Here is a 25,128-nt window from a genome sequence, read left to right as displayed (position 1 = left end):
GAACTGTCCCAGTAAGCAGCAGTGATGCTCTTGCCAGGAGATCAGCTTCACAATGCAACCTAGCCAGCTGTTTCTGCTTCAACACCACAGAAAGCTGCTTTACTAATGGCAGTCTTCTAATTGAAATAGTTGTCCAACTGGAGGTCTGTCCACTTGAAGTCCAGCTTAAAGATAAAGAATCATAAGGAGAGAACAGGGATCTTTGAAGGTGCTGACCAACAGTCTGCACCTGGACAGCAGACAGAGAATGAGCACAGGTCACTTGGTTGAACTCTTCCGAATGCAGTGCTAAGTGGGCTATGCATGTGATAAAAAAGGTCAATCCATGAAATGGAACCTCCCCCGATCTCTTCTGTGTGCCCCCAAACCCGTTCTTGGGTTTCCTTCAGTCCTGTGGAGGTTCAGGGTGTTGAGGTTGGGAGGGGTGAGGTCTCATTGTGTGAGCGGACCTCATTTTGTGCATGCAACAACTTAGTTGGATCCGACCCTAAGTCTATTTAAATTATAGTAATTATATTTAAATACATATCTATACATATAAATTATCTTAAGCAAATTAAAATGTGTGAGTGACCCCTTGAAGTTGCAAATGTATGGGCATTGCTTCATTGTCTACTTTATTTTACTTATGATTAGAGACATATTTCGAAGGCAGGAGTGCCTGGCGTGCTCTGGTCCGTGGGGTCACGAAGAGTCGGACACGACTAAACAACAAAGAGACATATTTCAGTGCTTTGTGTTGCTTACTCTTCTTTCCTGGCATTCTTACTGACTCACCAAACAAAATGACAATACATGCTCTCCATCTCCTCTCTAGATATTTTATCTACCTGTAAATCTCCAATGCCTTTAAGATGAGTCTCATGGTCAACAGTACGTGCTCTTTTCTTTTCAAAACAAGCACATTGTTAAGAAATGGGTTTGGTTTCCTATATTCTAGGCCACTTCTAACAGAAAAAAAATCATTGTTGTGAGTGCTACCCAAATGTGAATTGATCAGCATTTTATGCCTCACAAGCTGTTGTTGTATGTGAGCCTGTCTACATGGCAACTGCAAACACTACCAGTTTGGCTCCATAGCAAGCAGCCAGATGGATGTCTGGAAAAAGGCTAGCACATTAACCCACAGAGTGGGATAGCAGTAAAGGGACACTGCTTGTCCTATACAGTAGATGCCTCCTACCTATCTCTTGCTCCCCTGCACTTCAGGGAGCTAACAGGCTGCGGCCTTCTTGCATACAACACCAGCTGGGCTTCATGCATACATCCAGTTCTACAAGTAAGCACCATTCAGATGAGTTCTAGGACACACCAGCATTAGTTTAACAACGCAGTTTCCTACCACGTTAAATCCCACCCATCTTTTGTGCTGCACTTCTCTGACCCCAAAGTAGAGTTGTGACTCATCACTCATCCCATCTGGTATCTATCAGAGTCTTCATTGGTGTTCATAAGCGAAACATAGTGGTGTTTACATCTCTTTGCTTCAAATAAAATAACATATTAAAACAACACAGAACACTCTTAATCATTCTCTTTAACATTTCTTTCTACTCTGAAGAACAGTCATTTCATATAATTCAGATTTTATCTGCTATTTCTAAGTCATGACGGAGCTTTTCCTCTAACCATGTGGTTATTTATTTATTTATTGGATCTCTCTGAAACAAGTTTATACAGAAATGCTTCTTAGCAATTCAAGCAGATTGTATTCACTGGGCTATTTTCATTTTTAAGATTAAGGTTAAGGGACCCCTGACCATTAGGTCCAGTTGTAGCCAACTCTGGGGTTGCGGTGCTCATCTCGCTTTATTGGCCGAGGGAGCTGGCGTACAGCTTCCGGGTCATGTAGCCAGCATGACTAAGCCACTTCTGGCGAACCAGAGCAGCGCACGGAAATGGCGTTTACCTTCCCGCCAGAGCGGTACCTATTTATCTACTTGCACTTTGACCTGCTTTCGAACTGCTAGGTTGGCAGGAGCAGGGACCAAACAACGGGACCTCACCCCGTTGCAGGGATTCAAACCGCCAACCTTCTGATCGGCAAGTCCTAGGCTCTGTGGTAAAATTAATATAATGTAAGTATGAGAAGAGGACAATTTTTTTAAGTACTTAAAAATATTATTATTGCAGTCTTTAATATTTTCAGACCCAGAACCTACTAACAGCCAGTGATTTTTTTCTGGAGAGACGAAGGGGGACGCATACACCTAAACATTTTGTGAATCTAAGTTTAGCCTCACTGAGGGGCAGTATTTCAATATGAGTAGGAAAATGAGAGTACCCCTAAACATTTTTTTTAGGAAAAAAGCACTGCTTACAGCAGACTACAAAATAACTACAACTTTTATTTTCTTTAAGCATATTTTTAAATCTTTGCCTTGGACTGAAAAGATGAGAGTAATAGCAATAAATCTGTACTTCTAATTGTTGCATAGAAATGATAATTTATTTGGGGGGCATTTCCTGCTATTCAGTGAGAATCTCAGAGGGGCTAGATAGCTTCATTTCCCCTCAAACGCACAATGTACATGACATACTGAATGCAAACAAACCATGAAAAAGAATCTCTGAATTGAAAGTGGAGACACTATTTGTACTTTTTGTTAATTTTGTTTATTTATTACACAAGAAAATCTTTAATAAAAACTAATTTTTAAAAATAAATAAACTACTGAAACCTTTCGTTGTTGTTGTTGCTGCTGCTGCTTTTGCAGCTGGTCATCCCCACAGTGGGCGAATCTACACTCAGGTTTCATAACATTAGGAAAGGGTTAAGAAAACGTTTAAAAATGTAAGGTCATATTACGCTTAGTTTAGGACTTTAATAATGTGTTATTGAAATGTGACAGCAGAGGGCATTGCAAAGGTACTAGCTATCTTAAACGGGGTAGACTTTGTAGGATCTCTATGTGGGACAAGAAGCTACAGTTAGAACTGGATATGGAACAACTGATTGGTTCAAAATTGGGAAAGGAGTACGACAAGGCTGTATATTGTCTCCCTGTTTATTTAACTTATATGCAGAATTCATCATGTGAAAGGCTGGGCTGGATGAATCCCTAGCCGGAATTAAGATTGCCGGAAGAAATATCAACAACCTCAGATATGCAGATGACACAACCTTGATGGCAGAAAGTGAGGAGGAATTAAAGAACCTTTAATGAGGGTGAAAGAGGAGAGCGCAAAATATGGTCTGAAGCTCAACATCAAAAAAACGAAGATCATGGCCACTGGGCCCATCACCTCTTGGCAAATAGAAGGGGAAGAAATGGAGGTAGTGAGAGATTTTACTTTCTTGGGTTCCATGATCACTGCAGATGGTGACAGCAGTTACGAAATTAAAAGACGCCTGCTTCTTGGGAGAAAAGCAATGACAAACCTAGACAGCTTCTTAAAAAGAAGAGACATCACCTTCTCGACAGAGGTCCGTATAGTTAAAGCTATGGTTTTCCCAGTAGTGATGTAGGGAAGTGAGAGCTGGACCATAAATAAGGCTGATCGCCGAAGAATTGATGCTTTTGAATTATGGTGCTGGAGGAGACTCTTGAGAGTCCCATGGACTGCAAGAAGATCAAACCTATCCATTCTTAAGGAAATTTGTCCTGAGTGCTCACTGGAAGGACAGACCGTGAAGCTGAGGCTCCAATACTTTGGCCACCTCATGAGAAGAGAAGACTCCCTGGAAAAGACCCTGATGTTGGGAAAGATGGAGGGCACAAGGAGAAGGGGACAACAGAGGTCGAGATAGTTGGACAGTGTTCTCGAAGCTACAAACATGAGTTTGACCAAGCTGCGGGAGGCAGTGGAAGACAGGAGTGCCTGGCGTGCTCTGGTCCATGGGGTCACGAAGAGTCGGACACAACTTAACGACTAAACAACAACAACGACGAAAGAGAAACTAAATGGGACTGACATTTTAGAACGATATTTTTAATATCGTTCTAATAACATTTTAAAGGTGTGTGTGTAGATCCAGCCTCTCTCTCTTTTGTTCTGTTAAAAGAACAGCCCTTAAGCATAAAAAGGAGGCCATTCAAAAGGAAAAAGGGGTGGCCCATCCAATGAAGCTGGATTCAGGGCAAACAAAAGTGCACATAGTGCACATTTTAACTGTGGAATTAGCTCCCACAAGAAATAGTGACCACAGGCTAGGATGGATTTAAGAGGATTAGACAAATAAGGCTATCAACACCTACAAGCCACAACGACTTTGTTTCACTTCCACTGTAAGAGGCAGTATGACGTATGACTCTGAATACAATTTGCTGGGAATCACAAGTGGGGAGTGTGCTGGGGCACTCAGATCCAACTTTTGGGCCTACTATTTCTTATGTTAAAACCTACACTTATGCACTCTGCATAAGTAATGTTATGGGTTGCCTGGGGGAGGGTAATATTCTTTGAATATCCAGGCTAGTTTCCTGGTGAGGTGATTGCCTGATGGGCCATTAAGGAGAACACAGGACGGGGCTCTGTGAGAGATAGCCAGTGGGTGGGGTACTTAGAAGGACAAAGGCAGAGTTGAGAGCAGAGAGTAGGATATGAGCTAGAAGCAAAGCAGCAATATGGGAAGAGAGAGATGTTTGATTTCTGTTTGAATCCAAGGCTGTGGCTATGGAGGAAGGAAGGAAGGCCCTCTTGGGGCATTAATGTTGTGAAGCCCTCAGGCTCAGACTGAGTATATACCAGTAAGTTGTTTAGACTGGAGCCCCTGGAATCTTGCACCAGAGACTGAGGTGGCATGCAACAGTAATATTAACTAAAACTATGACTATTCTTGTTAATATTTTTGTCTCCATTGATCAGTGTGTTTTACCAGCATTTGCTGGTGGAAAATTCTGTATGTTTACATCTTGCTCCTGTACATTCCTACTGACAAATAAATCTCCCCTTGTCCAATCAGACTTGCTTCTAAATTACAATAAATCTATCTTAATAATTTAAGTTTCCTTGCTTTAACTCAGCTCACCCTGAAACAAAATCAGGCATGTGTAATGCATACTCATTTAGAGGTATAATTAATTTTGTTTTATAGCATTAGTATCTGTTGCCAGTGTTGAAAGATAATGACGAAAATACCAGACGTTGTGGAGCTATAAGATGGGAGATTGAGCCCTTTGGCTGCTATCTCTGGCCTATCATGATCCCAGGGACAACCCTGGTTAGTTCACACATTTCACAATGTGCAGACACTCTCTGAGGTTATTTTTAACACTCCTGAACAATAATTTTCAGACTAGCACTTAACTCAGGATATCTGCCACCACATAGTAGCTGTCTCTGGCACAAAGATTACTGTGGAACCAGGGAAGAAGAACTGATTTAAGACTGTGGGCTCTTTTCATACTTACTCCAACAAGACAGTTCCACCATACTCTAATTACCAAAAATTTAGGCATTGGAATTGTGTGTTCAAACAGTCCCAATTCTCTTTTTACTTGTTGTTTTGTGATATATTTTAGCATAAAGGAACTACCTACATTACCCATTATGGGCTTCATGTTTCCTGGCTTGGAGTAACACACACATTTATCATTGATGTTGACTGCTCTTTTGTTCAAAAGTTGCTGTTGAGAAACTTGGACTTAAAAAATATATTTTTAAAAAAAGTGTGCATGCCCATGCAAATACCTGCATGCATGCCCCCTGGGGATCTCAGGTTTCTGGAGCTTAGGGAGGGGCAGGGAAATACTAATCGAGGGGAAAGGCAAGAACACACAGCACAAATACAACCTGCCAAGCACCACCCACCAGTGTGGCCAGGAAACACTGAAAACGATTTCAGAAGCATTAAACTGAAAGTGCTCATTTGCACCTGAAGGTGCACACAATTGCGCACCTGGAAACAATGACCGGCATACACATTAATGCCCTAGAGTGGACACAGCCCAGGTAAGTTAAGAATCTGGCCTGATCACACACAGTACTCAGACCAGAGCTGCAATCCTAATACACACTTAGCTGGCAGCAAGCCCCATCAAAGCCAGTGGGATTTACTTCTAAGTAAACATATACAGAATTGTGCTGCACATTCAGGTTCTTTCTTGATCAGGGCTTAGGGAAGCTTCTGGTCCCCAATCCTGGATAACACTTGGGCCATTGCAACAGCAGTGGTGAGCATGCATGGCATGTTGTGGCACTTGTGTAGTACTGATATACAACACTGAATGGTGCCCATCATATATTCTCACTGCCTTTCAGTTTCATAAGCTCAGTAAATCATTTTTATAAGACACAGAGTCAATATCAAATGAAACTCAGGCATACCAACCAGATACACAACCCATGAGATCAGCATCCAACTTCTCAGAGAATGAAGTGGCATTCTGCCACCAGAGATTGAGCAATAACTGCCTGTGACTTCCTTAGTATATGACGGTGTGATTTGTTTGGTTAATTCGGAGAGTGAACAAGATTCTGGCATGAGCATATGGTATTCAGTTTCATAGAGGAACAGGCTCTGAGTGCCACTTGAGATTGTACATATGACTGATACCAAGCAGAAGACAGACATGACATTTATGAGCATCATAATTCTCCTGTTTTAATAGCTCAAAAACAAGTTCTTTCAAGACAGAGTCAACAGTTTACCAACATCCAGGTAAATTAAATTAATTGCTCCAACTTTTAATAATGAAATAATCTGATAAGACAACAACCATGGTCTGAACTGAGTTGCTTTTGATGGATTTGAGTAGTTCCTACTTGTCCTTCTTTCAAAATATTTCAGACTATGTCTACATTGGTGTTTTTTTAAAAAAGTATATATTCCATATAAGTAATTTCCAGGGTATTTTCCTATGTATATATTTCAAATATTGAAGAAGACATAAATTTTCACCTGGGTGATTATTACTCTTTTATTGTAGGAATTAAAAATTATGTGGGTATGTGTCTTATTACAGATGGGTGAGCTATTTACTTTCAGGCATTCATGCTGAATTATACTACTAGTGGGTACACTGACAGTGGTGGTAGATCTCTGCTCAGTGAATTTTCTGCAGCATAGTGAGAACCTCCCCAGAAGATAAGGCCCCTCTCTAGTGTTACAATTAAAATGCATCCTGTATCTTCAGATATTATTTCAGTAAACTGTCAACCACAATAAGCCCAAAGCATTAGGTCCAGCTTGTATATTTGGAAACCTAGTATATTAATGTTTATTAGAGAAATTTAAGCTTAAGAGAAATTTAAGCTTATGATATTCACATATTATGCTTTATAAAACATGTATCAAATCTCTTTACTATATTCTATTCTTTCATTATTATTGAAGCTGTGTTATTATTATTGAAGCTGAGATCCAGTTAGAAGTTTAACTTTTGCATGAAGCAGCCTTGAAGTTTTAGCAACTTCTCAAGAACAACAGATAAGCTTTAGTAGTTGCTTGGAAACAACATTCCAGAGGCGTTTGTTTGTGTGTGAATGGATTTTGCTTACAGGAGTAGATAAGAAATAGGTTAGGCCTAGCAGATGAGCAGTGCCACCAATATGCGCTTTTGCTCTTTACTATGCTACAAACTTTGGGCCTACACAAAACTGAGGCTATTCCCATGCATGTGAAGAGGACAATGGTGAGACAAACTTGGTTTTTGACTATGCTGTATTCACAACCAATTGCATTCTAGATCTTGTAGGATAGGACTATGCTTCACTATTCCATGTGTATATAAAGGCAGTTCTGCCCCAGTGCCAATTGGGAAAAGGCAATTTGGATGTAGAAGCCAAGGCAGAGAAACCAATTGCAGAGAAGGTCTAGAGAAGGCATGGCCAAACTCGGCCCTCCAGATGTTTTGGGACTACAATTCCCATCATCCATGACCACTGGTCCTGTTAGCTAGGGATGGTGGGAGTTGTAGTCCCAAAACATATGGAGGGCCGAGTTTGGCCATGCCTGGTCTAGAGCAACTAAGAAGACTAAGACGACCAATTGGGAAAAGGATTACAATTCACAAAAAGGGATTACAATTCAGGGAAGACTTAAACAACAGAAATCCAAGGACATGTGTCTGCAGCATTCATATCTCTCTCTCCCCCCCCCCCCCATTTTTATTTGTCACAGTCCCAGTCTTTGGCAGGGGAGTAGGTGTGTGTGTGTGTGTGTGTGTGTGTGTGTGTGTGTGTGTACCCCATCCTTTGTACCCCATGAAATAGGGTTAGTGTGCTAAGGAAAGTTATACATTCACTACACTCTCCAGCCACCTGTTTCTAGGACTTTTCAGAAGGAAAAGTCCCAACTGTGTAATATTGATTTCAAAGAATAAAGCTTTGAACCTTCATTTTTTGTCTTATCTGGAAGTGCCAAGGATTGAACATATGTCCTGCATAGAAAGCAGGTGCTTTAACACTGAGCTGGTTCTGCCTAGAAGTAGCTAACACTGACTAGCATCAGCTTTTCAAGATCTCTGGGTTTTTTCCTAGTCCTGCTGTGCTGACCCTTTTTAAACGGAGATAGCCAACAGTAAATCTGAACCATTTTCCATGCAAAGCATATACTCAACCACTAAGCTGTGGGCTCTCTCATCGGTTTCTTTCCTTTCTCCTTATTTAAATTCAGCACACGGCAAGCATTATCTACTGCAGCATTAAATGCTACTAAAATGTTGTCATTTTGGATGCAACTCTCAAGAAATTTAGTAAAATATAAATTAAGCGAAACACACAATCACAACAATGCTGGAAATTAAGTGGATACTATAAAGATAAATTTACAATTGAAGGGCTGGGATGAATTAGCATATTCTAATTATCTTCCCTGTGCTCCTGTAGACTCTGCAACTATTCAGCTTATATCCACCAGCCTTGCAAAAAATTAACAAGGGATAACCCCACCACCACCACCTGCCCCAATACACATATACACCTACAGTACTTCACTCCCCAATTTCCTTTTCTCCTTTCCTCTGTTACTGGCCCTGCCCCCAAAACTGAAGTTTAGGACTCAGAGCTCCAATGTATTTCCCAAGTTTATCCCCACATGTCAAGCAAGAGACAATGGCAAAATGGTGCTTTTGTCAATTGCCTGTTTGACTGACCTCAGCTGGGACTTGTTCCATATCCTCATGCACATTGTAAATTCAGCCTGCACTCTGCAAGCATAGATAGCACATTTCTAGCTGCTGACACGCAGGTGTGTGACAGGGCAATGGAACTACCACAACCCAACATTATACAGCCCACCTGTGGCTATTCTGCCCTGTAAATGTTAACTATTTGGTTAAGAATGTCTCCCCCCTCAGACTTCAAGTAATTGAGGGGGGGCTGTATGTACAGTTTTCTAACTATTAGCTGACTCCTGTTGAAGTTTCACTTCATGTGCCATTTTTTGAGGTAGGTCTATAGACACATTTTTTTGTTCAGGCTTTTTTAAAAAAGTAATCCCAGGTGTCTTGGCCTACAGGTGCTTCAAATTTCAGCTTCCTGGGCTGTGAGGAAATTCCCTCACCTTTTGAAGAAACAAGTTTGGCAACATACAAGCAGAAACATACAAGGCTCCCTTTTTCATCATCTTTCTGGTCACCAGGGTAACTTGTGGAACTTGTGAGCTAAATTTCAGCTTGTTGAATTAATTGGAAGTATTATTCACCATTATGAGTGAGGCCTAAGAATCCTTAGTATAATATCAAATTATGTTAATCAACCACATTTTCAAATACTGTAAGTATCTGCTCATTCCAAGCAGGAAAATGACGCTTCACCCTAACCACAGTGCTCTAAACAACTGAAAAGCAGAAATTACGTACCTCAGGGAGAAGCACTTCTTCAAAAATCACTGCCCAGTTTCTTCCACCTTTGTTTCCTTGCAGGCTGTTTATTTGTGTGCTCACCTTCTAGCATCTTCTATGCTTTGCCGGGCTCCTGAACTCCACAGTGAATATTGCAAGCTACACAGAGGAGGAAAACCATGGCAGGTGGCAATGAAGGGAAGCAATTGAGTTTGCCTTTCAGCTGCAGCTCCACTCCACCACCTCAAAACAACACTGAGAGAGGAAGTGATCACACACAAGCAGGAAGCCAAGGGAGCAGCACACGTTTTTGCTTGGTGAGAGGGCAGAATTTGGTGGTGAGGGACTTAAGGAAGTTTAAAACTTGCAGGGATATTTTGGGATAAACTAAACAGAAACCAGCCTATCCTTTCAGCATTTTTCTGTTTGTGACTCTAACCACAGCTGCCTCCCCCCTCCCATTGCGTTATTGCTATCACGGCTGTGCCGTTACCATTTCCCTGGTTTACCTATAGTTTTGGAAATAACCTGTATGCTCAATGTGTGTGTAAAATCACAGGCCGCACATTTCAGTAGAACAGTTTTTTACACTACCAGTAAAACATTTTAGGAGAGAAATATGAATTTATATGGTGCTGGTTTTCTTTTAGCCTCTTCCCCCAAACACCTTTGTATCTTGATAGATTTAGATATGTTAACAAGCCTATTCTGGCATTTTCTCCCACAAGGTTATAATTGCAGGAAGGGGGGAGACTGGGCTCATGCTCCCTGGCTCCAACCCTTTTATCACATCTGTGTTTGCCAGGCCACACACCTCTCATGCATTGCTAGGATAATCCAGCACCTATAATGTGAGGAGTCTATACCCTTACAGCAGACTGCCTGCAGAAAAAGTTACCCTTACAATATATGCAAAGACTAGATGATGAAAATGCAACTGTGATCACCACTGTGCTATGCAAGGGAGCTAGCACACATGCAAGGAAGTGTTGCTGGCCCACCCTCAAGATTTATGGTTGGAGATTGCAAAATCTTCATTAAATTACTTGTTATAATCTCCTTGCTGCCAGATCCACAGATCTCTGCCATCTCCTGCTGCCTTGATCCTAGGCATGTCCCATGCTGCCAATTAGTTTTCACGTTAAAGGCCTTGTAGTTAACATATAAAGCCCAGAACAACTTGGGACCAGGATACCTGAAAGACTGTCTGCCCTTATATAGATCAGGACGGCTACACTACTAGAGTATCAATAGGCAGAGATGTGAAAACAGGTATTTCACCCTCCGCCTAGTGGACGCACACCCCACCTCTAGTCATATTTGGGCCCCCACAAGGCTTCATCTTGCTTTGTTACTGTGTTGTTTATGTACTTTCCTGATCTTATACTTCCCCCCTACCTCTATGTTTCTTTAGGGCTCTTCCATAGGAGGAGAGACACTGATTGGGTCAAATTCCCCCCCCCCCTTGAGTGGAGGAGTGCTACACAAATACATTGGTAAGTGCACACTGCTTCTTGACATTATGGGTAAAGGGGTGGCTAAGCCACACAGCCCTATGACTCTGCTTCATGCACTTCATGCACTCTTTTAATGTATGTGTGGGGAGGAACTGGTGCCCATCTTTTAACATTCCTCAAAAGTCTACAAAGAACAAAAATGCCTTACATGAACTATGTGTCATGAAAACAGAGGTGTTTTTGTCAACAGTTAACCAGCTGTGCATACGATTTCCCTTTTGTTGAAAGAGAGAATGATGATGCTCTGCAGAGCTATAAATTAGTGTGTAAGCCTATGCCTTGGCTCTACTAGAGAGCAATATCTGAATAAATATACAACTGCATATTCATCTACCTATTTCCCTTTGCCTCCCACAACAACTTCCCATGAAAGATTAAGTTCTTCTCATATAATCTGAATTCCAGTTTTGGCTGATTAATGCCAATAGACATGTACAAGTGTATGCAAATTGTGGCTTGTGGCCGACTGGAGAGCCATGGGCCAGGAACAGCAGAAGATGAGTGTGAAAGAAGCTATAGAGAAAACTGAACAGAAGCTGAAATAGAGTTTGCCTTAAACTTTACCAAGTGCACTGCAGACCTCCTTCTAGTATGAAGTCTTAATATTGTCCGGCTGTAAAAAGTTCAGCTCTAATCACACTCTGAGGGATAGATCAGTTTTATTCCTTCATGGCTTCCCACACAGCATTGATAATTCTTTGGTGAGGAGCAAAGAAATATGTTGGAGATTTCTAGCTTTGTTGAGCACAACAATTCACAGCCTGTCCTAGGCAACGACTGTCAAGCCCATCTTCAGCATAGATCAATCTTGAAAGCAGTGGTGGTGCAACCTCCTCCTGAAGAGGCCACCCCTGTAAACTGAGGTATTATCAACCATTGCCGTGTTGCTAATGTCCCTTTCTTGGGCAAGTTGAAAAAGTGATGGCTAAGGAACTGCAAATGTTATTGGATGGAATGTTTTATCCAGATCTATCTATGTCTGACTTCAGGTTTGGGTAAGGCATCAAAACAGCCATGTAGGAACAGGTACGTAGCTTGGGGGTTCTCCTAGACGCAAAGTTGCCACAAGAGGCTTAGGAGGCCTCAGTGAAAAGGAATGCCTATGCCTAGCTCTGGCTAGGTCATTCAGTATGACTGTAATCCTTACTCTAATAGCCTGAATTGCTGCAATGCAGTCTATATGGGGCTAACCTTGACGACAGTCTGCCAATGAGCTACTAAGTCCAATTCAAGACATTGATACTGACGTACAAAGCCTTAAATGACCTACTTAAAGGAGCACATCCTTTGGTACTTACTGATATGCTTTGAGGTCAGCAGGGGAGACCCTGCTCTATATCCTGTCAATTATGATATTCTGAGGCAGGGCTGTCTCAATGACAGCACCCTGAATGTGGAACTTTCTCTCCAAGAAAGTTGAGTCTACCCTGAAGCCTCAACAACGCTCCCGGCCCCCGACAACCTGTGTTTGGCTGGAATCACAGACGGGCCATTAGAAGCAGACACAACCATTGGGGAAGGAAATTAGCCCCCCCCCCCCTTCAGCCGCACGGAAACGGGCGCCCAATCCCCTGCCCCCACCCACTGGGAGGAGAGGCAAGTAGTTCTTGCCAGGAAATTTAGGCCACAAATTGGCTCTGCAATTTAATAGTCCATTTTAGATGCTTAAATTATATAGATATATATTGAGCATCACACAGTTGTGAAAGTATTTCCTCATGTAGATAGCCCTTATGAATTAGACCATTCTTTTAATTCAACACTTTTCCTATAGACCAGAATATCTGGAAGACTATTCATAACTGTGCTTGCCCTGTATATTTCTAAATAGATTCCCATGGCCTTAATAATGTATTTGGGGTGTGTGTGTGTGTGTGCGCGCACGCGTGCATAATATAGTGAGAGTGAGAGAAAGAGACTGAGAAATTTGGCCTTGACATTTTGCTTATATATTGCTCCAAAATAATTTTTAAAAAGCACATAGACAAAAATTTCATGGTTTTCTATAACAAGAAATCAATACAACAAAACTAGTTTTAGCAAACTGTACATACATAAATATGTTTCTTTTTTAATACTTAACATTCATGATTTTTGTTCATAAAGCCTTCCATGATTTATTTATTACATCCATTACTTTTTTTAACTATAAAAAGTGCTGTTCTGATTTACAGCTTGTGCATCCAAAGCGAAGGTTAGAACATCATGCTCCACCCAAAACCCCACAAAAAATGGGGAAATAATACATGGCCTTGCAATCTCCTTAAAATTTATGTTACAATAGTCTCTAGAATCTCTTTAGCAGAGTTTGGTTTTTAATGATTCTATGAGTGTGTGTATACTTGTAAAATACCAATAATGCAGATAATGAAAGTTTGAGTAATAGATCTTTATGAGCTGCACATGGGAAATATCTTCTTTCAGACTGAAGTCCTTGTCTATGCATAGTACAGGGCACTGGCCCAAATTATAAAAGTGACTGAGAAGTCCAGAATATTGGCAAAAAAGGAAAAATATTATATCACTTATTTCATAGCTTTTTCAGTGCCAGAGATGTGAGTTTTAAACAATGCTACTCACATAATGCATGACTCATTTTGGTACTGATACATATTTAACTTAGTGCCAAGTTGACTTATTTTTGTGTCCAAGGAGGTCAGAGGAGAACTACTCTGCAGTGGATGTACCTGCATTTGATACAAGCTTCTCTGTCGTCTTTCCAGCTGCTTCATAAAGGTGGCGGGCCATTAGTATACCTTAGCATGGGGTGAAAGGAGCGTGCAAAGTTATTGGAGAGGGCGCAGCTATAGTCTTCCTCCGTCATTGGCACCAGGCAGGCAAGACCAATTAAGAACAGCAAGAGAAGCTGAAGTGGGAGAGCGGCTCGGAGGACCCTGAGGAAGAAGCATTGCTGCTGCCGCCGCTGCCGAACTGGCTGAACCTCAGAATGGGAGGAATCTAAGCCATCTCTTGTGCACCTAAAGAGACAATCCAATACAGAAATAAACCAATGCATTACTGTGAAATGACACCTAGGCCAAGATGCTGCCTGAAATATCCATGATTTAGAGATTCCAAATGCATTTGACATTCAAGTGGACGTTTTCTAGTTACTCGAAAAGACTATTTGGGTATTAGAAATCCCATACATAACTATTTTAAGTAGTATGCCACCCTCTCTCCCAAATGTAACACCACTACATCAGTCACCCATCAGGTATATCAGTCACGATCCACGCTACTGTTCAACAATATTTCTTAAGGAGTGTAGCCCAAGTATTTCCCCCCCCCCCCATGTCAGGATCACAGTAAGTATGCCAATATCCAATTAGAAGGATTTTAGATTGCACAGTACAGTGTAGCTCATTTTGCACTGAATCAGCAATTAAAAGCAAATGTGGAACTTCAGATGTACCATTCCTCTCTGAGTATAATTTACTACCCTGGAAAAAAGAACGCAGTACAAATTAACAGAAAGACTGTTGCTTGTCCTAACAAGGATTCTTTTTATTTCAGCCAGGAAATAATATCCACCCTTCTGCCTTGTGATTAATCAAAGCAACTGCATCTCCAGTTGCTAACATTGCAAGGATGATGAGGGTAGGGGTGGGGAGAAAGTCTTTTGTTGCCACTGGACAAATTATGGGCACATATCTTCCCACCCTTCAAAATCCTCAAGTAAACCAGGAAGTTCTGTTGGCTACTTTTAGTTGACTAATGGAGACCTGAATGTTCAAAGCTAATAAATGATTGATTAACTGTTTGAGATGAGAGAGCTGACAAGAGGTCCAAGATCAAAAACAAAAGGTGGCAGATTATTTACAGGCACATTACTGAAACTAGGATGGAAAGCTGCTTAGTCTGTTATTAAGTGTGCAGCCTTCTATTATGAATGCATCAAAACGATATGGCACATTTAACAGCATCAGAGCATTCTACATTAAAGTTCAATTAGACCCAGCCTTCGAGCATCTGACAATGCCAGCTTGAGGAGTTAATGGGCTTAGGTATAGACAAAGGGAACAGGTAGTGCTGCCCAACTGCCATCTTAGACTGCACAGTCTTTAACTGTGACTGTTTTCTCACATGGCTTTTACTTAGTCCGCAGCCTTATGTGCACTGTATGTGTCCAGAATTGTGCATGGTAGCACAGTGTCTACATACTGGAGGTGGCATTTGCACTAGGGAGAGGCATGCACATATAACCTATCATAGCTCTGATTGTGCAATAATAGAACGGACCCCATGTACAGACATCACCTACAACGGTATAAGGTGCAGTGAAGAAATGAGATCAGGAAGCACAATCCTGATTCTCCCACTAGCCAAAAAACTGCACTGTATGTGGAATTACCATCTGCATCCCTCCCCCCAGCATCGAACAATAACACCATCTTCCAAAATGCTTAAGTTCTTGAACCACTTGGCATTCTGCTGCCCTTAAGCCTTGTCTATAAAAGAAGGCAATACAAAATATTTCTTGGGGGGGGGAGTTAAGTCCATTCCAAAACAATTTGTCCTCCTACCTCTCTGTGGTTGTGATAAGGCTGGTATATCCTGTTGATGTGGCCCCTGCATTTGTTCAGGATGCAGAGTGGAGAGAACTGGGTTCAGATTCTGCTGTAGTGATGAGACTCATAGAATTGTATAGTTGGAAGGGACCCAGAGGGTCATCTAGTCCAACCCCTGCAATGCAGGAATTTTGGGTCTGACCTGATCTCTTAGCCTAATGTATCTCTAAGGGTTAAAACTGCATAAATTTGAGAGGACAAAACAGTAGAACCCATGTTTGCCAACCCAAGACACTTGGGGAAAGGGCAAAATAAAAAGGTTATTAAAAATGCAAGCCATTTTTACATAGGCTGAAAATCCTGTTGACACTTTTTAGATAAAACTTAATTTAGGTTGGGACTGCATTTTGGAGCTTATAAAGCTTGTTTCTCCCTTGAGGCAGGGTTTATAAATGTTCAAAGTTCCTTTCTGAGTCCTAATTCAACAAACTTCATAAGCCTACCCAAAAATAAGCACGATTAAAACATTGGTCTTTCTTCAGCTACTGGCCTTTTTTATCTGAATTTAAATTTGTATCACCTTTTCCAGTATTTTTTTTTTTAAATAGACATCTCCAATTCATCTAGTTCAGCTACTTATTATTTTGTTTCTCTTTTTACATTTGTTTCTAAATTGCTTGATGGTGTGCTCTTAGATTTTTAGAAATTGTCTGACTCTATTTCCCCCCTTTTTGTTATTTTAACTTTTGTTTCCTGATCTATCATGCAATAGAAACTACTTTGCTTTCCTTAATCTTCTTTCTTTTCGTTCTTACTCTTAATTTGTATTGAGCTTTTGATATTGCTTTATTTAAAGCACTGTCTAGTTCTCTCTTTTGGATATCATATTGGTTTTCAGGGTTCTGCTTTTCTTCCATGTCTTTATAGACACACTTTCATGTTCTTGTTCTAGGTATAGTGGTTGAAATACAATCCCCGAGTTAACTTACATGCTGTTCTGAAGGGTCCCTACCTGTCTGGAACACATTTTGTGGGTGCACGGTCTGGCAAGATACTTAAAAACATCTGAAAGCCTTTGATCTTATTTATGGGATTTATTGCCAGATTACACTTGGTTAACTCTCTCCTTTTTTAAATGACTGTCACCAACTTGTTTAAGCTAGCCTTTTTGGGAAAGGCACTATGGCTTTAATTTCTTCTTTGCTTTGTTCAATCATTTTATAGTTTTTTGTTGTTGTGTATATTAGATTATAAAACCTGGGCAGGGCATGTTTGCTTTTTTGTTCTGTACACAGCCTAGATATTTAGACACTATTAATTATTTATGTTGTTTCTTTATTTCATGCGGTCAGAGATTTGCAAAGCCCTTGACAAACTGTCTGGCGTTTATGTTTTTCATAGACTTATTAATAGAGCTGTAAAGCTCCAAGACACTTGAGAACACTTCTGGGTTGTTGCACTTTTCCATGGAACTGTCACACATATGGGTAGATGCCAGTATGTGACCCCGGGGCCATATGGGTGGCACCTTCATAACCCACTGTCAAGTGGGCATATTGTGATAAATACCAATGGCTAATTGGTGCTCTTGCACAACAAATGTTGCTTTCAGCAACAAATAACACAAACGCCTAGACTTCTTGCAGCAAGAAAAGTGTTGGGAAATTACACTGGAAACTGCACCAGTGGTGATGCCATATACCTTCCACATAAATTTTGAGAAAACAAATCAGGATGATTGCTCATTATACACTTCATCTGGAAGTGGACCCTGTCATATAGCTCAAATCCCAACACCACAAACAAATCGGCTCATGCCAGATTCAAATGCACCACAAAAAGACTGGTGGAAGGAGCAAGGAACACTGTTGCTAAAGCTGCCTTTACAATAACAGTTACTTTACTACACACATGTTAGTTCAAAAGGGGGCGGGGGCAGGGAGGCCCTCTACCCCATACTACCCCATGCATATTTCTATAAGAGAAGCATACACATCCATTATAACAATGTACAATTTACATCCATATACAAAGGACAAGGAATTATATGTCTGAAATACTGTAATTACTAAGAGTGCTCCAGAATTATCAGGAAGAGAGCACCATTATGCACATCCTAGGTTTTTTTTATGCTGTAAGAGAGGCATCAAAATGATGGTCATATATTTCCAGTTTCTAGGAAACCAATTTTGAAAGGCCAATTTTTAGCATATTTTTATATGTAACCAGAAGAATTTATACACTAATGGGTTCATTAATAATTATTGAGCTGTGGTTACTGAAATCATAGGGCTGGCAGAGGTGAGTCTATTGAGATCAAAACAAGCCTTTGGGGATAAGTCAGACTCCGCATGAGGCAGCTTCATATGCAGCTGCTGGGCTGGGCACCATCTACCCTGGAACACCTTTGTTAATTGCATATATTTGTAATCTACCAAAGCTGTGCATTAAATTTCTTTTTTCTTTTTTTTTGCAAAATGTTGCATTCACTCAGTAGATATGCAATAATATTATTGTGCAGTTCAGTAGGAGTAACACTTGATCTGACACTTTGTAAAGGTTTTTTAAATCAATCATCACTTGTAATAGCTGTGGTGATGTTGCCTATCACTAAGGTCTCATTCGTAGTTTCTTCATCTGAAGTAGATTGAGACACATGTTGCACATGGCTGAACGAGGGCATGTGGAGTCATGGACAAAGCTACAACTAACAATTGTGCAGGAAAATGATTTCTGATCACAAAACGTTTGTTCTGCTCATATACCCACTGCCTTGCCTCCTGTGAAAGCCAAGACGAATCTTCAAGTCTGGATTATTATTGGGAATGAAAAGTGAGGTAGAAGAATGTAGCACTTGATTAATGGGTTCTGAGACTACAGACTGAATCACTGGCGCCAAGACCTTTTAGCGATCCTATAGGGTAAACACTTCGGAGAAAAGGACACAATTACTCTAATCTCTAACATTTTTATCTCATAAAATATCTATATTGACTCAAGCCTATGGCTGCAATCCAGTGATACAGCTCTGCTTGAAAAGGTCTCTCAACTGTTGGCTATGGCAGGAAAAATCTCTGAATATGTGTGCAGCTCCATCTGCCACTGCTGGCAATACCAAGTCTCATGAATAGTTTGGGATATTGATATACATCATTGGGGTATTTTTGTGCTAATTACTGATGGCATGGGGGAGAATATCCATTCCTTTATGCAATATTTCATTTGTTTATTTTGATTTTATCTTGACAAAACCCAATGTCCTGGAGTAGATAACTCTATCTATCTATCTATGGCATAAAGCAGTATCTAAGTGCTGTTTAACCTGAAGTTCTAGTAAGCTATATCGGACCCTGCTGAGCTATGCAAATGTGCTAGCAATTTTATTGCTGCACCACATACAATGGTACCTTGGGTTACAGACGCTTCAGGTTACAGACTCTGCTAACCCAGAAATAGTACCTCGGGTTAAGAACTTCAGGATGAGAACAGAAATCATGCGGTGGCAGCAGGAAGCAACATTAGCTAAAGTGGTACCTCAAGGTTAATAACAGTTTCAGGTTAAGAATGGACCTCCAGAATGAATTAAGTTCTTAACCCGAGGTACCACGGTATATGCATTGTTCCCTGCCAACATAGGTGTTTTGCACCACCCAAAACACACCAATGTCCATAGGAAGATCTGAACCGTAGGTAATGTGTAGTTTGACAGTACCTGTCCTTTGGTCTGATGCAGCTTCTTCCAGACGAGTTTGCATTTAAAACCACTGCCCTTTTAAATTTTCAACAGCAAAAGTCTACGGGTTAAATACCTTGGTCTCCTTTTATGTGTCTAGTCTCCCAAGGATTGCTGATCCAGTGCAAGATCAAACACAAGGTACTCAGATCAGAGGCAGGCCAGATTATTAAAAGAACACAGTGACAGCTTGTACTTCTTTATCAGTCAAAACCACATTACACATCAACTGCAACCTGTCTGGCTTCCATGCTTGATTAACTTCCTTATTCAGTAGAAAACTCATTTGTATTCCGTGCTTGACTGAATGACAAATTGTCTATTGTGTTGTTCTGCTAAGAGATGTGTTAATAAACAGTGCTGGAGAAAGATGCATAGATGCCACAGCTAGAACATAGGCAGGCTCTAAAGCTGCAAAGTGGTGGCGAAGCGCATGCTGAGCCAGTGGCTGGCTCTTTCAATGCCAGAACGTTCTAAAAAGGAGGCGTGTGCATGTGTGTGTGTGGAGGAAGAGGGAAGAGGAAAGTTGTTGTACACAGCAAGCCCTACCGGTACAATCTTCCCAAATGCAACTTCATTTCACAGACTGGTCAGAAAAAAGCAATACTTTGTTTTTGTTCAGTAAGTAGTCTTTCCCCCCTTTGTGTGAAAAACAAGGTCCTGTCTCATACGGATTGGAAACAAATAGTTTTTCCTTAAGTTTCTTTCTTGACAAAAAACAACAACAGGCAACCAAGAGGTAGTTCCAGATATTTTATGCATTTAAGCAAAATTTTGGAAAACTCTGAAATGTGTTCTACTTCATGTGTCACGTGACCTCTGGGATTTGAATTCATTTTTGTTTATCAGGGCAAGACCGAGATATGAGGGTGGATAAAATAGCCAAAAAGCCCAGAGACATATTTTTGTTTTGTTTTAATCGAAGCTACCAACACATTTTTGTTTTAATTATGAGTCTTTTACAATTTATTTTACTTTTATATAGCTGAAATTTAGAGTTCTTTTGTATTATTCTGAGCTCCATAAAGCAACCAAGTAGTTTTCCAGAATACCTTCCTCTAATATATTTTTGAGTTTCAACCAATTGATTTTGACACTGCAAAGTGGATGGGCACTTTTTGTGGAGCACTGAATACATTTCCTCTTTCAGTCACTTGATGCTTGTCACAATTCAAAAGGCACAAGCTGTGCATGGGTGTAAAACTTTAAGGGACTATAAATGACACGTGGCAAGAAGCGGATAGTGGATTAGCATTAGCATTCCTTCTCCCCTCCTATTCATTACACAATGGCGTTTTGCTGAGAAAAATGTGGTTTGCGAAGGATCACCCAGTGTTGAGTGCCCTTGATTTATCTTGTGATTGATTTATTCTATGCCTGTTTGACTGGCTGATTTATTGTATAAAATGTATTTCTGTCGCACTTCCCATACTTTTAGATTCAAGGGGTCCAAATAAAATAAGGTACAATCCAGGAAATGCTAGGCATGCCATCCCCACTGAAATGAATTAGAACATGACATTTAAGTGCACATTTTAACTCCATTGACATCAATGGGACCCAAGCCTTTCTAACTTTTAGTGGGTTTCACTGCAAGGGATGGCAGACAGTAGTACTGTTGTTGGTGTGAGCTACATTTTCAGGGTATGTTCATTTCTGTATCTCTCTCTCTCTCTCAATCTCTATCTGCATTGTCATGCTCCTGTTATTAAAAACAACAACAGATGTCAACATTGGACAGGGAAGCAGAATATAAATATGCATTTTCTGGAGCTCTATTTCAAGCCAGACAAAGAAGGAAGGGGCAAGAAGGTAGAGTGAATTGTTGATTGGTAAAAAGGTCACACACAGAAACACACACACATGTATATATCTATAGATACACAAATATATCACACTGACAATGACAGAATGCAGAAGCACTGTTAGCTGCAGAGAAGACAGGTTGCTGGACACAAGGTGAAAGCTGGAAGCTACAGCTGTTAACTCTACTCTCAAGTGCTGGCACAAAGAGGGGGTGTGCTGCTCTCATAATGCCCTGTGTCTGCAAGCACCTTACTAAGGTTAGTATATTGCATCTGCAAGGAAGTTGTCTCACAGTGGAGAAAAAAAGATGTGCTGCTGCCAAATCTTCATTTTCAGCGTTATCTCAGGTTTTGGATTGTGCCTGGAGTCATTAAATATGAAAACCCACAAACTGAACAAAACTTTACAAACTTGAAAATAAAGGAGGCAAATCTTAAGAGAATTTTTTTCATTTTCAGATTTGCGGGTTTTGTGAATTCTGATATACTGTATTGGTCTAATACCTGCCATAACTTAACATCTAGAAACAAAGAGGATGATAAAAGTCTTTGCCATGGACCTAAGCATAGATCTGCCAGTAGTTTCTTAGCGGCAAAATGATGGATGCAATGCATACATCCATTTAATCAAAGGCATCTAAATAATTTAAATGTAGGTTGAAGTTCATTGGAAGCAAAAGCAGAATACTATTGAGTGCTTGTAGTGCAATATTTTGTCTTAGTGTAATTTGATACTTGTAGGAGAAAGCCTACACTTAAACTGCTTGATGTCTTTTTTCATCAGATTAAATGTGCACAGTTACATATCATGGACAGTTTCCATCATCCTCTTGAAGTTCTAGATCAGAGTGCAGAAACCAGGAGAATAAGGTACCTGCTGTGTGGACTGCTGACAGAGGGTCCAGGCTGTGAGACATTACATTTGCCTCGTGGCTGTTTGCAATGAACAGGGGTAAAGAAAGAAGAATGTTCAGTCCAGGCAAATAAAGGCAAGCTACTGATGAAAAACAAATTAAAAAGTGCAGCAAAGGAAACACAAAATCAAATGAAGTTACTAATTTCCATGAATCAAGGAAACTGGCTTTTCTTTTGTGCTCCTAGTTGAATATGAAACTGAACGTACAACATGAACTTAAAATGACACTGTAGTCAATAAAACAATACAAAGAAAGTGCAGTGCATTAAAAAAAGAAACTTACGGTTAAATGCCTCAAGCAATTTGCTGTATTAATTCATATCTATTCAAAAGTTACACTTTTGTTTGCTGATGCTTCAAAAATATATTCTGTTTTTCATAATAGTAATTATTATTTTAAGAAAATGTTTCCTTGTTTTGCCTCAGTTATCTTTAGAGTCAGTAACTCTGCTTTCAGTATCACACTAACATCATTTGGCTTTTCATTGTTAATACATTTTGGGACAGTCGAAAGTTAACCCAGTCGTGTAGATGTTGCTACTAGCACAACACGCAGTGCAAATCAGCTACATCAGATGGACTCTTTATACTACCAGCAATAATTTCAAAGAGTTGCTGGCAGTAGTGTGAAGGTGAGATATGTGATGTGGGCAAACTGCATGGTATGCCCTGTGGTCCTTGCAATGTCTTTGGCTGCAGAAACTCACAGGGAAATCATTTCAGCTGACCTCCACGTGATTCAGCTGACCCTCCCCGCAGTCTTAGTTTCTTCTTATGTGTTGTTAATCATTATAGCAGCAATAGAAAGGTATATGGGTTGGATCCAGACCTGTCTCTGTGTGAATGGAAGTGGAGGCACCTCAGCTCTCTGTGACAACTTTACAGGGGACAATGGAGACTGTGAAGGGAGGAAGAACTGGAGAAAATCACTGCACCGTCCACTTCCTCCAGTGCTAGTGGAATTCCACTGAGTGCAGCGCTGGATCCAACCCTATATATTTTTTATTAGCTCAGATTTGTTTTGGTGAATATTATATTTGGAATATAAATCCAGGCTTTAGAAAAAATATCTCAAATTTTCTTTTTTATTTGAAAAAGTTAAAGCTAATTTTAAAGATATACCTTAGAGAAATCCCCTGTATCATACTGTACACCAGAGAAGGTGATGATAAAAAAAAGGGTATCAATCAACCAAACAGTGCTCTGTTTGAAGTGACAAATACAGATTTAAGGCATTGAAATTGTGCATGTTGCATTTCTAACCATTGTTTAGTGAATGTCTACTTGCTATGATAAGCTGCTATTTCTACTCATATCCATAAGCTAACCATGATATATATAACTTATATTTTAGAAATGTTGAAAGATAAAAATGAAAGTCATGACCCAGGAAACAAAACTGCCATGATTTTTGTGTATCTTCCCCTTGAAAAGCCAGTGTTCCTTTACATTCTCAAACTAGGATCTAAACGAAACTAGTGAATGTATTGAAATCAATTTTAAGAGGCCGCAAGGTTCATAAAGACAGAACTCAGATTTTTTTTTAATAAGAGAGCAAATGAAAATTGATAGTTTTCTAAAAGCTAAGGAAAGCTGAATAATACTTAAATTAAAACGAACAAAAAGAATGAAAACCAAGTTCCCTACAGGACTCAAAGTGAAGAGTAGTACATTATGTGGCTCACAGACTGGCTTTGTACTATATTCCAGTGGCACAAAAGGAAAATGCAAGTAGGTGGAAGGGCGTGTGTGGTGGGTAGTATCAGGAATAAAAGAAAACAAATTATTATTCACACAAAACTTTGGCATATGCATGCCTGGAATAGTATTGCTTTTACTCCTTCAGCAAGCCAGGGAGTGTGTTGCATTGGAAAAAACAACTTGCTTTCTCTGTTTGCTAAGAAATCAGCAGCATACCAAAGAAACAAGTTTTCATTGCCAACACCACCACAAAACAAAGAGCAACAGTTGGAATAATTTTGGTCGGGCTTTTGGGTGACACCCAGTGGTATCTGCCCACTTGCATAGAATCCACCTGGACAATGTAAATTCTGGTTTCTCCAGCCCCCTGTGTGCCCCCCCCCAAATCTGCTCTAAAGTGTTCCTGACCCTCTTACTCGAGCAGGTTTTGGGGGTCTTCAGGGAGATCCAGGGAGGAAGAGAGCAAGGAGAAATCCTGGTTCATGAGCTGATTATCAATTGACCTATGATGGATCTCACCCTTTGGCCTTCATTGCAAAGGACAAGGAAGACAAAGCTGCTCATTTTCCACACTCAAGAAGAGCAATTCCACTCTGAACATGTGTATGGTGAATTTTATGAATATAAAATTGTTTTCTTGAATCCCTGGGACTTCCCTACAACATTATCTTATCACTAATACTGATAGCTTAGCAGCTTCTGTGTTGTGTTTTGTAAGTGGCCCTACAATGTTACGGGATTTATCGGGTGACCTTAGAAATTGGATTTTTGATCAGGATGCCAACCAAGACAAAGCATCCATCACTGCAGCTCGCTACTCTACGTAGTACCCCCCAAGTTAAGGCAAATCACTCAAGGCCCTGTTACCTTGAGACTCTGACCTTGCCACAACTACGCAGGGCCTTTGTAGAACTAAGAAGCGCTCTGCGGCAGTGTGTGCGTGCGCAGAAGCAGTCCTCTGGTAACAGAATTTTCAGGATTCAGATCCCGTTCAGAACTGGAGGTACCACTGTACTGGGGAGTTTCCCATACAGATTGCAAATGTATACATGGATGCAGTCAGGTAGAGGACATCACACACTACCTGCTGACTTGCCCCCTGTATACAATGCCCAGAGGAAAATTTATATCGCCAATTCTTAATTGGCTTCCAGGTTGATTCACACAGGAAGTGACAGTTGAACTCCTAGCAGATAAACATCTATATATTACACACC

The 25,128-nt window shown here is 40.5% G+C and overlaps 1 protein-coding gene and 3 long non-coding RNA genes across 9 annotated transcripts in view; 1 reads left to right on the top strand and 3 right to left on the bottom strand.

Annotated features, from left to right (window-relative positions):
* LOC310675051 overlaps positions 1 to 9,872 on the bottom strand; it is a 101,440-nt gene extending 91,568 nt beyond the window's left edge. For 2 of the 5 annotated variants that reach the window (XR_014509892.1, XR_014509893.1), the window contains exon 1: positions 9,747 to 9,872. This is a non-coding gene — a long non-coding RNA (uncharacterized lncRNA). The remainder of the gene's footprint in view (positions 1 to 9,746) is intronic. The other 3 variants (XR_014509894.1, XR_014509895.1, XR_014509896.1) reach the window with 3 other exon arrangements.
* Positions 9,873 to 9,921: 49 nt separating this feature from the next.
* LOC310675054 lies at positions 9,922 to 23,130 on the top strand. Its single transcript, XR_014509899.1, has 3 exons — positions 9,922 to 10,045; positions 11,143 to 11,224; positions 22,079 to 23,130. It is a non-coding gene; the product is annotated as an uncharacterized lncRNA (long non-coding RNA).
* Positions 13,172 to 25,128, bottom strand: part of SYNE1 (spectrin repeat containing nuclear envelope protein 1) — a 286,933-nt gene continuing 274,976 nt past the window's right edge. For both annotated transcript variants that reach the window (XM_083434682.1, XM_083434683.1), the window contains 2 exons: positions 22,169 to 22,227; positions 13,172 to 14,223 (listed from right to left, as the gene is read on the bottom strand). In XM_083434682.1, the coding sequence (XP_083290808.1) occupies positions 13,974 to 14,223; positions 22,169 to 22,227 (309 nt within the window). In that variant the 3' untranslated portion in view covers positions 13,172 to 13,973. The remainder of the gene's footprint in view (positions 14,224 to 22,168; positions 22,228 to 25,128) is intronic.
* Positions 14,535 to 22,159, bottom strand: LOC310675088. Its single transcript, XR_014509937.1, has 2 exons — positions 15,629 to 22,159; positions 14,535 to 15,319 (listed from the first exon to the last, which is right to left on the bottom strand). It is a non-coding gene; the product is annotated as an uncharacterized lncRNA (long non-coding RNA).

This window comes from Podarcis tiliguerta, assembly GCF_965153285.1.
Source record: "Podarcis tiliguerta genome assembly, chromosome: 3".
Taxonomy (NCBI): Eukaryota; Metazoa; Chordata; class Lepidosauria; order Squamata; family Lacertidae; genus Podarcis; species Podarcis tiliguerta.
This window is presented reverse-complemented; position numbering and strand designations above follow the sequence as displayed.